This window comes from Budorcas taxicolor, chromosome 5 (genome assembly GCF_023091745.1).
Source record: "Budorcas taxicolor isolate Tak-1 chromosome 5, Takin1.1, whole genome shotgun sequence".
Classification (NCBI taxonomy): domain Eukaryota; kingdom Metazoa; phylum Chordata; class Mammalia; order Artiodactyla; family Bovidae; genus Budorcas; species Budorcas taxicolor.
Window position 1 is genome coordinate 101,821,244 of NC_068914.1, and position 14,553 is coordinate 101,835,796.

General features: G+C 48.1%; 2 protein-coding genes across 3 annotated transcripts; one reads left to right on the forward strand and one right to left on the reverse strand.

The window, feature by feature from the left end:
• Window positions 1–46: 46 nt before the first annotated feature.
• On the reverse strand, window positions 47–5,488 carry CDK2 (cyclin dependent kinase 2). 2 transcript variants are annotated; one of them, XM_052639915.1, is made up of 8 exons: window positions 5,179–5,488; window positions 4,373–4,450; window positions 4,135–4,255; window positions 3,315–3,485; window positions 2,762–2,863; window positions 1,951–2,094; window positions 1,444–1,647; window positions 47–1,176 (listed from the first exon to the last, which is right to left on the reverse strand). In XM_052639915.1, exons 1-8 carry the CDS (start codon window positions 5,292–5,294, stop codon window positions 1,072–1,074), a joined length of 1,041 nt encoding a protein of 346 aa, XP_052495875.1. In that variant the 5' UTR covers window positions 5,295–5,488; the 3' UTR covers window positions 47–1,071. The 2 variants fall into 2 exon arrangements, with proteins under 2 accessions (XP_052495875.1, XP_052495876.1); XM_052639916.1 differs by lacking the exon at window positions 1,951–2,094.
• An 825-nt stretch (window positions 5,489–6,313) lies between these two features.
• On the forward strand, window positions 6,314–14,373 carry PMEL (premelanosome protein). Its single transcript, XM_052640988.1, has 11 exons — window positions 6,314–6,389; window positions 8,648–8,758; window positions 8,901–9,047; window positions 10,139–10,273; window positions 10,631–10,792; window positions 11,046–11,726; window positions 12,645–12,755; window positions 13,021–13,105; window positions 13,214–13,419; window positions 13,527–13,614; window positions 14,232–14,373. Exons 1-11 carry the CDS (start codon window positions 6,314–6,316, stop codon window positions 14,371–14,373), a joined length of 1,944 nt encoding a protein of 647 aa, XP_052496948.1.
• The last annotated feature ends 180 nt before the right edge of the window (window positions 14,374–14,553 follow it).

Sequence of the window (14,553 nt, forward strand, 5' to 3'; positions counted from 1 at the left end):
TAATATTAACAGCAAGAACACTCAAAGACAAAAGGTGGGAGAAGAGAGACAAAATCATAAAAAGAAAAAAAGGTTTTTTTAAAAAAACACAACATATTTGCATTACAAACCCCAAGGTGCACATGGCAACAAATCCCCACCCATTCCCACTTAAAAAACTACTATAACCTGAAATATAAATATAATTGTTCATCCTTCTTTTAAAGAAATATTTTTTCCCCAATGTCCCCACTCAGTCACAGCCCTAAGTGTCAGAATTCTCAAAATGATGTTTCAACCTTAACTTTTACAGGGTGGCCTTCAGAGGAAGATGGCACCTAGCACCTTAAGAATCTTAAAAAGAGAACAATTCAAACACCTTTCACTTGCCTCATAAGGCCAAGGTGAAGCACAGTCCCTGTCCCAGAGCCTCCTAGACACATCTTGCCCATAGGAGGGACAGGCAAGAAGCCTAGGAGCCATCATTTCTACTGCAGCCCCACTGGGACCACAGAGACTGGGAGTCTTGAGTCTCCCAGATGTTAGGTGAGATGAAACACTAAAACTAGGGTATAAACCGGTTGGATCTATTTTTTTTTAACCTAATTCTTTGAAACAGGCCCCTCCATAATGTTTTTGTTTTGCTTGGTTTTCAAAGGTTCCAACTTAGCCCCTACTGCTATAAGTTGGCCTTACACAGTGGCTCTGGAGGCTTGGGGTCTTTATCATCCCAGATACAGAAAATAATAATAGTGGGGCTTTCAGAGACTGGGATGGGAAACCTATGTGGATGGAGGAGAAAGTCTTTCTTTCTTTCTTTCTTTTTTTAAAATACCAGCCCTCTTAAGCAACAACTAAGAGGAGGGAGAGAGGGTAGTGGAGGCTGACTTAAGTGCATCTAATACTGAAGCGTCCTTTCATTTCCACCTATTTTTTCCCTCCACCCCATCACTCCAGAGTGGACTGGGTAAGAGGGGCAGGTGAGTGCTAAGGCAACCAGACAAGATCAGTGAGCTAAGTGCCCGGGCTGAGCCAGATCACACTCACACTGGAGAAGAGGGTAATACTGGGGGTACAGGCTTGAGAAGGCGATCAGAGTCGAAGGTGAGGTACTGGCTTGGTCACATCTTGGAAGAAAGGGTGAGCCAGAGCTGCCTTGGCTGAAATCCGCTTGTTAGGGTCGTAGTGCAGCATTTGCTGGAGGGAGAGATGCATGCTGACTTCAGTAATGTGGTAATGGACTAAATGGGCAGCAGGTATTGAGAAACTGGGAAACAGAATTCCTTTCACCCTGAGTTCCCATTTCCTCCTCCCTGTATCTAATGGGTGCACCAACAAGAGGGAAGCAGAGACAAGGGAAATGCTGAGACCAGGAGTCCAGGGCCTCATTCTTCCTTCATGCTAGAAAAACCCTGCCCTGGGGGAGGGAACAAGAGGAAATGGATGCCCACTCCCTAGTCTCACCGATAACAAGCTCCGTCCATCTTCATCCAGGGGAGGCACCACTTTGCTAAAATCCTGCCTGGCCCACTTGGGGAAACTTGGCTTATAATCAGGCATAGAAGTAACTCCTGGCCAAACCACCTCATCTGGGGTTCCCAGGGTCCGAAAGATCCGGAAGAGTTGGTCGATCTCAGAATCTCCGGGGAATAGGGCCCGGCGGGTCACCTGAAAATGCGGAAAAAGGAAAGGCCAAGACCGACATTGACGTCAATCAGAACTGCCCAAAGGATAATGGAGGTTCCCACAGGCAGTAGAAGGTCAGTAGGGCCCCATGACTCCCTCCCCAGGGTCTTTCATGGGGTCAATCACACAGAGCCTGAGACAATGAAGTCCCTTCATCTGCCTCCTCACCCCCTCCTTCCTTCCCCCAACCATGGCTTTGCAGATCCCCAAGGCTGGGTGGGGCTGGGAGGGGATGAATGTCTGGGGTGCCACTGACATGTAGCAAAGGGATGTCAAGCCACTCACGGGGTATGGGGTAGACACTGCGGTCATCCCCCCTCCTTGTGATGCAGCCACTTCTAGATAGGAGCACAGCGGGCAGAGACTGTGTCTTCCATTTCTTCTGTGTTCCCCACAGCACCTAGCATGGTGCTGGGTACACACTAGGTGCTTAACAAATATTTTTTGATGAATTGAGAGACGTATATGGGTAATTGTAAAGTATTGCACTGGGGGATAAATGCATGTTATATATATGGGCTAATGGTCTCCATGCCCCCAGATACAACCCAGATAAGGGACCATAAAACATACTGCTGACTTGATTTGAAAACTCAGCTCACTCCACTGTTGTATTAAAGGGAATGAGAGCTCCCTTATAAGGCTGGGCCTCAGGGATCCTTCAATCTGAAAAGCCAGAGGTTGAGGGGGGGACATGTCTGCAGTTTAAATAAAAGGTGTGGATAAGGTGAATACAGCTGGCCTCACCACTTCCTGATGCCCTAAAATAAGGTCTATAGGCAAATGAAGGAGATGCTAAATGGAACTTATTTTCCCAAATATATATAGGCTAAAGCTAGCACAGTTGCAGAAATGATTTAGCTCAGTTTGGAGATAAGCTTTGTATACTGGATGCTAAGCTGTTTGAGGCTATCCTAACATTGTGGTTGACATCAGGGATGACAGCCCTCTCCTTTCTCCATGACCCCCTTTGTGCTACTCTAAAGGAGGAACCCTGTGATAAGAGAAGGACCATGGGTCTGGGCCAAGAAACAGTTCTGTTGTTCTTGAGTGTGGGAAGGAGTGGGCTGAGTAGACCATGGGCATGCCTCCATACCATCTCAGCAAAGATGCAACCGAGGCTCCATATGTCCACTGCTGTGGAGTAGTATTTGCAGCCCAGAAGGATTTCCGGTGCTCGGTACCACAGAGTCACCACCTGAGGAAAAGAGTACAGGACATGAAGATATCCACACGTCAGTTCCTAAACACTATTCTGCTAACTCAATTTCTTCACAAGCAACTTCTATCCCTCCATCCTTCCCTTCACTCTCACTGCCCCTAAGTGAAATAACTGGGTACAACTTCTTAGCCCAGAGTTAGCCTAATCCATGGTTCTGGGGAACATATATTCTGAACCCCCAATTTGCAACCTTCTTGGAAAACTTGAGGCCAACAGTCATAATTTTAAATTTCATGCCTTCCACCTGTCTCCTGGCTCGGTATCTATCAATATATGAATTCTGTGCATACTCTAAGACCTCTTGTGGTGTCAGAAATACTTTCCATCTAGTGAGAAACTGCTGGCCAGATCGTTACTAAAAACTCTATGAATGTCCTTGTTAACACCTCCCAGGAAGTTCAGAGAAGACATGCAGAGGAGGACTCACCTCGTGGGTATAAGTACGAACAGGGACCCCAAAAGCTCTGGCTAGTCCGAAGTCTGCTAGCTTGATGGACCCATCTGCGTTGATAAGCAGATTCTGAGGTTTAAGGTCTCGGTGCAGGACCCGATGAGAGTGGCAGAAAGCTAGGCCCTGGAGCAGCTGGAACAAGTAGCTCTGACAAGGGGAGAGAAAAGACTCTGTTTTTCCACCACCGTGAGCAGATTAGGGTCTCCTCTGTAACTCCAAAGTTCTACTAAAGCCTTTACTAGTTAAATTGTAATTATATGTTTTCAAGCTATTTCTCCAGTTGGACTGTCAACCCATTGAGGATTAGATCAGGTCTCGTTCAGTTTTGCATTTATGTTCCATATCGTGGACCAGCACATCGAAAGTGTTCAATAAATGTGTGTTGGATGTTTGTTGGTTGATCGAAAGTAGCTTCCGGAGTAAGGAACCCAGAAAAATGGACAACAGAGACTCACTGGCTATTTCTCCCACCAAACAGGTGGAAGGGCTTTCTGGAGGCATCTACCAAGTACCCCCCAGTCCCATTTATCCGAGTTTCATCTCAAGAACCTTCCACCTGAGCTGTTAAGTTGACTTACTAGAGTTTCAACTTCTTTGATTCCCCTGCCCAGCCCTAGGGTTAAAAGCATAATGAGCAGTGAAAGAGCCACAAGAAAAGGTGTGTGCGTGTGTGTGTAGAGGGGGTGAGGGCTGGGAAGGAAACCAAGATAAATCAACACTCAGTCCGGACTGCCTGCCTTCAGTCCGGACCCCCAAAACATGCCCATGTTGGGGAGGAGTTGATGAGAAGGAGTACCTTTATGAGCGGAAGAGGAATGCCAGTGAGTGCAGAGGCATCCATGAATTTCTTGAGATCCTGGTGCAGAAACTCAAAAACAAGGTAGAGTTTGTTTTCTGTGTGAATGACATCCAGCAGCCTAGGGAAGGGGGAGGTCCAGGAATACACGTGAGGGAGAGAAAGGCCCAGACAATACAAACAGAAGACATTTTCCTTTACTGTCAGAGCACCTCCCACCTCCCAGATACATACTTACTTGACAATATTAGGGTGATTAAGCTCCTTAAGCAGAGAGATCTCTCGTATGGCAGTACTGGGTACACCCTCTGTCTCACTTGGAGAAGTTGAGAAAGCAGAGATGGGAATGTGGTTACAAATATTCCTTTTCCCTCAGCAGTACAATCATTCCCCCCACCCCACCCCCAGCCCCCACCAACCCAGCATCCCCTAATTAAGTGAGAGAAAGGGTGCGTCAGGGGTTAAATCATGGATAGACAGGAGTGTCTTTTTAGACCCATTAAGATCATCATATCTTCTTTGCCCAGGGTTAGGTTAGCAAAGCCTCTTGGTGAAGGTGAAGTTAAAAGAGGGAAAAGTGTGTGTGTGTGGAAGTAACAACACCCAGCCTCTCTAGAGGTGCCAGTAAGGTTCAACTGCCATTCTTTTGAAAGAGAGAATTCTAAGATGCGGGTGGGGTTGGGGCACTGAGGGCTGGTCTAGTCATTTATAAGGGTGCTCTTTACCACTTATCACAAAACCCATCTCCTCGTCGGGGAGTCCTGGATCCCATCTCAAAAGGCTCCTTCCTCTTCCTGACTCTTTCTGACTGTACATTTGGGGACATCGCCTGCCTTTGGGGAGGAAATTTCCCATGGATTCTACACTACCCTATAGTCTCCACCGGGAAACCCTCTACTCGTCCTTCAACCCACCTCTCCACTTCGAAAGACTTCCCTCCCTGCTACCTTCCGGTCCCTGGAAGGCTACCCGCCTGTTGCGGTGGGGGTGGGGGGCACTCAAGGAGCTCCCGAGTCAGGAGTCCCGGGTACAGAGGCCACTCACGTGTCCAGGCGGATTTTTTTAAGCGCCACCACTTCTCCCGTCAACTTGTTTTTGGCTTTGTACACAACTCCGTACGTGCCCTCTCCGATCTTTTCCACTTTTTGGAAGTTCTCCATGAAGCGCTAGCGAGTCGGGTCAGCCCGGCCCTGGAGCTGGGGCCTGGGAACCTGCAGAAAACGGCACCCAGCTCTCGGGGGCCGAGGAGGGAAACAGGGCCCAGCACCGCGACCCGAGGTCGGAATGGAACGTAGTGTATCTCTCGCTCTTGTCAATTTGTCCAACTTGAAACAATATTGCCGCCTCCCCCCTCTAGTTCCCTACCGCCACCAGAAGCCCCGCCTCTCCTTCCCGCGTTTCCCTGGCTCCTCCCTCAGATCTTCCTATTGGTCTACGTCAGAGAGGGCGGGGCCAGCCCTGTGTCCCTCGCTGCAAACGACCCCACCCCGAGCAACTTTAGTTCCGAGGAGTATTAAGGATAAATTTTTATCTGGATGGGGAGGCTGAACACCTTTTTCCAAGTATCTGATTTGGGATCGAGTTTTCTCTCTGTGTCCTGAGTCTATAGGGATTTCCTGATCTCTAATCACCGTTTTCACCACCCTAAGGAAAATATGTATTGACCTAAGATTAAATTCCACCTCGCCCTGGAGCCTCCTCTGAAAGCAGAAAACTGGAAATCTCATTGTAAGGGTTTCCTGGGGCTCCGAAGAGTCGTTGTCCCACTTCTCTCAGCCTACCCCAATACTGTCTGTTTTTGGACCCAGGGTCACTGCTTCTACAGTTATTTTGAGAGGTTCCTGGTTTGACTCACAATAGATTAATCCACTCTCCAATGATGAACCCTGTGTGTCCGTTACGTGTTATGTTTTGTAGCTGCCCTTCAGTCATTTTTTCCCCGCGAGGGGAGATGGAGTGCTTTAAGATGAGACTGACCCTGTGAAGCCAGAAACTGTCAATGAGTAGCATGATGTCCAGGGACCAGGATCCCTCCTCGGTTCTGTCTCTCAGGTCCTTCTGCTCCTCCCAGGGTTTGCCTGGAGGGAGGGGAGGAAGGGCTATGCAAATGAGCACCCCCTTCTTATACAGGGGTTTGTCAAATGCCCCAGAGTCTTTGGTTGCTGGAAGGAAAAACAGGATGGATCTGGTGCTGAGAAAATACCTTCTCCATGTGGCTCTGATGAGTGTTCTTCTGGCTGTAGGGGCCACAGAAGGTGAGTGTGGGATGTGTGGATGAACAAGTGTGAGTTTAGGGTTACACACCTGCTCTGGTTTTTCTCTCCCTAAAGTGGAAGATAGCAGCAGTGCTTCAGGTGTTTCTCATCCATTTGATTTAGTGAGGACATGGGCAACTGAGCTCCCTCCCCACATGAAGATTTGGGTGCGTATGTGTTCAGGCAGTTGGGACTGAACCTGAAAACAACCCCATCTACCTGGACGGGTGAGAGAACAGTATGTCTCTGTGGCCCTAATTTTGAGATGCTCTGAACAGTGAGCTGGAACATGGGTGCCAAGGTAGTAAAATGAGTGGAAACTCATTTAGGCTTTGTCTTAAGCACTTTGGATAGGGTATTTTAAGTGAGGAGAAAGCGAATGTGGTGTTTGGATAGAAGGGTAAAGAGGCGCCTCATCCCCCCTTTGGGATGGGCATGGGTGAACACAGCCCAGGCTTTTGTTCTGGGGCTGGAAGAGATAGGCAGAGGGGTCTCAGCTGAGCATCACATGAAAGGGCTCTGGGGATTGGGGCCTCGTGACAGGAGCAAGGGGTGGGGGTGGTGAGAGGGTCTGGAATGTCTCGTGCTGCTCTGAGGAGGGAGGATTGGGAGTGGAGAAAGAATGGGGCATCTTATGATTCTCTTGTTCTTGTGTTGAGATATTCAGCGGGATGATTCTAGATCGTCCCCCAGGAGAATCAACCAGGTTTCTGGTACATGTTAGAGATAGAGTGAGGATAGTCTGTGATGTGCAGAAATATCTACATTGTACCCCGGTGCCCCCTTTCTCTAGATCCCTGGTCTCACAGACTTCTTGGAACTTCTCCTTGATCTGACTTCCCTCATTCACAGTGTGGTTTCAAGTCTTTTTCTTTTACTGTGTTTGTTATTGTATTCTGGAAATATTCTGTTCATATGTGTCCACCCAAGGCTCTTAAAATATTGTGCTTACTTTTTGGATCAGATTTTTTAAATCATAAGAAGACATTTTTCTATATTTCATGAAATTTTGCATGGACTGAGTTTGATAATTTTGTCTAGTGTGAATTAACATTGTGTTTATTTAAGAAAATATTCTTTTTTTTTTTTTACAGAAACCTACTGAATTTGTAGGGTTTTAAAATAACATGATGTCTGGGATCTGCTTTTGAATGCTTCAGCCAAAAAACAAACAAACAACAAAAATAAAGGATAGATAAAGCAAATGTGACAAAATGCTGATAGCTGTTGGACCTTGGGGAGGCACATGCAGAGCCATCACATCACTTTTTTTCAGACCTCTTTCTTGGTCAGTTATAATCATTTTGTTTGTCCCCACTCCCAATTTCTACTTGCTTCTAGTCCATCCTCCTCACTGCTTGCCAAAGCGATCCTTCTAAAACACAAATCTGATCATATTCAAAAAGCTTTTGAAGGGTAAATTTTGTGGTATGTGCCATATGTCAGTACAACAAACAAAATCATATTTCCCTTGCCTACAGGATAAAGTCCAAACTATTTGCCTGGCACTCAAAGCCCCCACTCCATCTTCTTGGCTTAATCTCTCACGATGTACATCAGCCACATTGCTAGTGGTCTCCTATCATGCCATGTGCTTCCATACTTCCATGCATCTGCTCATGCTGGGCCTTCTGCCTAGAATGCTTTATGCCCCAGGCCAACTATTTACTGAGTCTTCCCCAGTCGACCAGAGTGCAATTTACCTGTTTAAAATCTATCATTTTGTTTTACATTGTACATGTCTATTATGGCTCATATTAAGCAATGCCTTGGATTATAGCAATTTATGTATATGTCTATTTCATATACTTTAACCTGAACCCCTTAAGAACCATTTCTTTCTCATTTCTTTTTTTTTTCTCTTTTTCATTTCTTAAGTTCTTTGCACCTAGCCCAGTGCCTGGTACGTGGTGGGTATTCAGTAGATTAAAATGCACTTTAAGGGACTTCCCTTGTTGTCCATCAAGTGGCTAAGGCTCTGTGCTCCCAATGCAGGGGACCAGGGTTCAATCTCAGGTCAGGGAACTAGATCCTACAGGTCACAACTAAGAGTTTGCATGCCACAACTACCTGACCCCACATGCCACAGCTAATCGCAGATCCCTCATGCTGCAACTAAGTCCTAGTGCAGTTAAATAAATATATTTTTTTAATGCACTTTGAATGTGAGAATGAATGATGTGTCACAGACAGTGTTGTCCCCTAAGAAAGGAGTGAGTAATGATTTGAGGGCCCTCATAGTATATCTTCCTTTTTAGGACCCAGAGACAGGGACTGGCTTGGTGTCTCAAGGCAGCTCAGAATTAAAGCTTGGAACAGACAGCTGTATCCAGAGTGGACAGAAAGCCAGGGGCCTGACTGCTGGAGAGGTAGGAAGTTGGCAATTTCCAGGGAGGATATGGTGGAAACGGGGTGAGGAAGGGAACGGGGTTGAATGTATTTGGAAAGATAGGGAAGGGAAAGGCATACGGGGAGGAGAAGCCAAGGAGCTAACGCAGCTGCCCTTTTCAGGTGGCCACGTATCCCTGAAGGTCAGCAATGATGGGCCTACACTGATTGGGGCAAATGCCTCCTTCTCTGTTGCCTTGCACTTTCCTAAAAGCCAAAAGGTGTTGCCTGATGGGCAGGTCATCTGGGCCAACAACACCATCATCAATGGTGAGTACCTCTCCACCTCCTTCCCAAGGTTCAGAATCCCTGGTATCCCCGGTATCTCCAATGAACTCAAGGAATCCTCCCCTTTTTCCTCTTCTTCCTGCTTTTTTTTTTAACAAATTATATATGTAACACATATTCACTGCAGAAAAATTAGAAAACACAGATAAAGCAAAAAGAAAAAAAAATTATAGTTCCCCAAACGGGGCACAGAAGACCCAGTGGACATAGAAGTTGGATAGACTTGGATTTAAACTGGTTATGAGTATGTGACCCTGGACAAGTCACTGAATTGTTTTATGCTTCCATTCCCTTATCTATAGAATGGGGATGATAACACTTTAAAAGGTTGTTGTAAGGATTAAAGTGTGATAATATATAAAGATTTTAGCATAAAGCCTGTCCTGTGCTGTGCTTAGGCTTAGTTTAGACGCTTTGCAACCCCATGGACTGTAGCCCATCAGACTCCTCTGTCCATGTGGAGTCTGCAGGCAAGAATACTGGAGTGGGTTGCCATGCACTCCTCCAGGGGATCTTCCCAACTCAGGGATCAAACCCAGGTCCTAGCCTACAGTATTAGTTGATGTTGTTATTTTTACTTTTATTCCACTAGCTAGAGCACATCATCCTAGACATTTTGATACATGCCCTACCAATTTGTTTCCAGTGTAAGAATATACATGTGTGTGCTCAGTGGTTCAGTCGTGTCTGACTCTTTGCGACCCCATGGACTGTAGCCTGCAAAAGCTCCTCTGCCCATGGGATTGCCCAGGCAAGAATACTGGAGCAGGTTGCCACTTCTTCCTCCAGAGGATCTTTCAACACAGGGATTGAATCCTCATCTCCTGTGTTTCCTGCATTGGCAGGTGTACTCTTTACCACTGAGCCACCTGCGAAACCCCTTAAGTATATACACAGGAATCTTTTATAGTTTCCATTCTCCCTTCTACCACTCCAAGTAAGTTATACCAAGGAGAATGTATATTGGTAGCTAGGCAGTATTCCTGGAGCCCCTCTTTGGGAGTCATGTTAAAGGTTTTGGTGTACAGTAAGGAATGCCAGGGATTGAGGGAGACTTGGTGTCTTCTTTTCAGGGAGCCAGGTGTGGGGAGGACAGCTGGTATATCCCCAGGAACCTGATGATACCTGCATCTTCCCCGATGGTGGGGCCTGCCCTTCTGGCCCTTTATCTCAGAAAAGATGCTTTGTTTATGTCTGGAAGACCTGGGGTAAGAGTCCCCCTTCATTCACACTTAAATTCACTCCTTCCTACCTTTCTTTTGGTCTCATCCCTAAATTCTGTGAGTTTCCCTAATCTTCACTTCTCCCATGACTCCTTCCTCTTCTACAGCACCTAGTCAATTCTATTATACTTCTTTCTGGGAGCCCTGCTCCAATTATAGTCCCATCCCATGGACCCTCTCATAAGGACTCCTTTCCTGCCCAACATATTCAAGCTTACACTCTCTGAAATAACTATTCTTGATACATCTCCTGACCTTTCTTCTCTGGTTCCGTCTCTAACCCTGCCCCAGTCTCCTTTGACTAGTAACCCCTTTTCCTACTCTTCTTCCCAAAAACCTCAGACCAATACTGGCAAGTTCTGGGGGGCCCAGTGTCTGGATTCAGCATTGGGACAGACAAGGCCGTGCTGGGCACACATAACATGGAAGTGACTGTCTACCACCGCCGGGGGTCCCAGAGCTATGTGCCCCTCGCTCACTCCAGTTCAACCTTCACCATTACTGGTAAGGACTGAGGAGGGGACAAGGCCAGCTGCAGGGCAGGAGAAGGTGTGGAGGCTGGGCTGGACAGGATAGGGGAAAGAGGAAATGGTGTGTAACCTTGCAGGGGCAGAACCAGGAAGATGTGGGCAGAGGGATGTGGGGCTTGGAGCCCGTGAAGGGCCAGGCAGCTTGGGTTGGTTGAAAAATATAGCTGTGAAAGAAGCAGCTGAAAGAAAGAACTTATGGTTCTCACTTTCTCTGACTCCAATCCCAGACCAGGTGCCCTTCTCCGTGAGTGTGTCTCAGCTGCAGGCCTTGGATGGAAGGAACAAGCGCTTCCTGAGAAAGCAGCCTCTGACCTTTGCCCTCCAGCTCCATGATCCCAGTGGCTATTTGGCTGGGGCTGACCTTTCCTACACCTGGGACTTTGGTGACAGTACAGGGACCCTGATCTCTCGGGCACTCATGGCCACTCACACTTACCTAGAGTCTGGCCCAGTCACTGCACAGGTGGTGCTGCAGGCTGCCATTCCTCTCACCTCCTGTGGCTTCTCTCCAGTTCCAGGCACCACAGATAGGCATGTGACAACTGCAGAGGCCCCTGGAAGCACAGCTGGCCAAGTACCTACTACAGAAGTCATAGGCACCACACCTGGCCAGGTGCCAACTGCAGAGGCCCCTGGCACCACAGTCGGGTGGGTGCCAACCACAGAGGGTGTAGGTACCACACCTGAGCAGGTGGCAACCTCCGAAGTCTTAAGTACCACACCAGCAGAGATGCCAACTGCAAAGGGTACAGGTAGGACACCTGAAGTGTCAACTACAGAGCCCTCTGGAGCCACGGTTACATGGGGAACAACTCCAGAGCTGGTGGAGACCACAGCTGGAGAGGTGTCCACTCCTGAGCCTGCGGGTTCAAATACCAGCCCATTCATGCCTACAGAAGGTACTGCAGGTAAGGGGGCCACCACGAATGAGTTCATAGAGGTGGGCATTTGTCACTGCTCTGAAGACCTGAAAGAATTGCTCAGGACCCAGATGGTACCCAATCCTTAGCTTAGCAGTGGAGTCCCCTCAGAATCTTCACTGGTTTTAAAACCCCCTAAGTCCCTCTTAATGGCACAGAATAGATCCAGAGTTCAGGAAAACAGGGCCTTCTCCTAGGCCATGGAGAGAGGGCTTATTGCTTCTCCTTCTCTGAAGAGAAGTTCAGGGAGCAGTCTGTGGTTCAGGGAGCAGGTGGCAGTGCTCAGTTGTGTCTGACTCTTTGCGACCTCATGGACTGTGGCCCACCAGGCTCGTCTGTCCATGGAATTCTCCAGGCAAGAATACTGGAGTGGGTGGCCATTCCCTTCTCCAGGGGATTTTCCCTGCCCAGATATTAAACCCACATTGGCAGTAATGAGCCACCTAGAAAGCCCCATGTGATCATCAGATAATACTTATACCTCATTTTCTGATTAAGTGTAAACACACAGAAATCTTTCTGACACCACTTCCCACCCCTGGATTCCCATCTCAAAGTAGGTTTACCTGGAATTGTGGTTGGAACACTAAAAAGGGAGGAGGGCGATAGTGACACTATAATGACTTTTAACACGTCAGATGTCTGACCCAGGACCTGGCCCAGTGTATGGTGTGATAAACATTTGGGATTTCTAAAATTCCGACTCTAACCCTCACTGTGACTCTGGGGCAGTCATTTCTCTTGGGCCTGTTTCTTTATCTAAAAAAATGAGAGTTCTTAGCTCTTGTCTGATTCTAAGCCTGGATCCAGTAGCTCTGACTCTACCTGGAAAAATGCCTGTTGGCCCTTTGTTTTCAGGTTAGTCATTTGCTTCTTGACTTTGCCTCTTTAATCCTCTCCTGCCAGGCTCCCTGAGCCCCCTGCCGGATGACACCTTAGTCCTGGTGAAGCGCCAAGCCCCCCTGGATTGTGTTCTGTATCGCTATGGCTCCTTTTCCCTCACCCTGGACATTGTCCGTGAGTCTTGCCTACATGTCCGTGAGTCTTGCCTACATGTCCGTGAGCTGGTGGAGGGAGGCGTGTGCTGCTTAGGGTTGCCCAGTGGAAGCACACACCTTGGAAAGAATTACTCAGCTGGACAAGGAGAATACCCAAATCCCAGGGGTTTCATATGAAGGCAGGAGAATGGGATTGGGGAGGCAGCCTGAAGACTTTCCTGGCCATGGGCCTTGGGGTAGGATAAATAGAGGAGTCTCAGACTTAAAATCTTGCCACTTTGCAGAGGGTATTGAGAGTGCTGAGATCCTACAGGCTGTGTCATCCAGCGAAGGAGACGCATTTGAGCTGACTGTGTCTTGCCAAGGCGGGTGAGTGTCCCACGGTTGCCCTGAGAACTCCTGGGGTGACCCCTGCCTGTTCTCTGGTGTCTAGTGTCCCTTCCCAGATTCCCTGACGTAAGCTGACATCTCTCCCAGGCTACCCAAGGAAGCCTGCATGGACATCTCATCGCCAGGGTGTCAGCCGCCTGCCCAGCGGCTGTGTCAGCCTGTGCCCCCCAGCCCAGCCTGCCAGCTGGTTTTGCACCAGGTTCTGAAGGGTGGCTCAGGGACCTACTGCCTCAATGTGTCTTTGGCTGATGCCAATAGCCTGGCTATGGTCAGCACCCAGCTTGTCATGCCTGGTAGGTAGTTGGACAAGAGGTAGGATGAAGACACGGGGAGATGGTAGAGGTTACCTACTAGAGGAAGCAGACACTGAATGTAGCCATATCTGGGATTCCACCCATAGGGCAAGAAGCAGGCCTCAGGCCGGCTCCTCTGTTTGTGGGCATCTTGCTGGTGTTGACAGCTTTGTTGCTTGCATCTCTGATATACAGGTGAGATCCCCGCCATCCTGCTCCCACTCCCTTACCCCTTATTACCACCACCACTCTTCCTCATGGGAAGAAACCACCAACCCCTTTGGGAAAGTGTAGAGTCCAGGAAAGAGCCCAGACTTGGAAGTTCAACAGGTCTAGGCTGCAGTCTTGCTGGTGGGACCCTGGGGAAGTCGATTAACCCTTCTGAGCCTCTGAAAAGTAGGAAACATAATACCTGTCCTGTGGGGCTGTTTTCAGGGCTCTAGACAATGTGAGTAAAACACCTGGTTCTGAAACAAAAGTGGAATAAATGATTATCTCAATGACTGCTGTTATGAATAATATCAACAGTGGAGGAGGCTGGTGAACTGAGTTCTCCACCTGCCAGAAAGGCAAATCCCTAGGCCTGGAGGGCTGAGGTCCTCAAAGCAGGGAAGATTGTAGGGTGAGAGGGAAATGGTCAGAGCTTACCATAAACATAAGAGAGGATAAACCCTTTTGGTGAGAAGAGCAGGGAGCCAGGATCAAGGCCAAGTCAACCTGGGTTAAGGTTTAGTCTTTTTTTTTTGGAGAAGCACAAAGAAGTTGCCATTGACCACCACTAACCAGTATCCCTGCTTTTCTCCTAATATCAGGCGAAGACTTATGAAGCAAGGCTCAGCAGTCCCCCTTCCCCAGCTGCCACACGGTAGAACCCAGTGGCTACGTCTGCCCTGGGTCTTCCGCTCTTGCCCCATTGGTGAGAGCAAACCTCTCCTCAGTGGGCAGCAGGTCTGAGTGCTTTTATGTGACGTCATGATTTACCCACGTGGAGAACAAGGCCTGTCTTTTCTCTGGTCTTCCCTCAGAGACTACCATTGCCTGAAATAAAGACTCAGAACTTGATGCTGTTATTTCCTTGTTTCTGGAAGAATCTATGTCACTTAAGGAGTGGAGAGATAAAGGAAGGAGGTATAT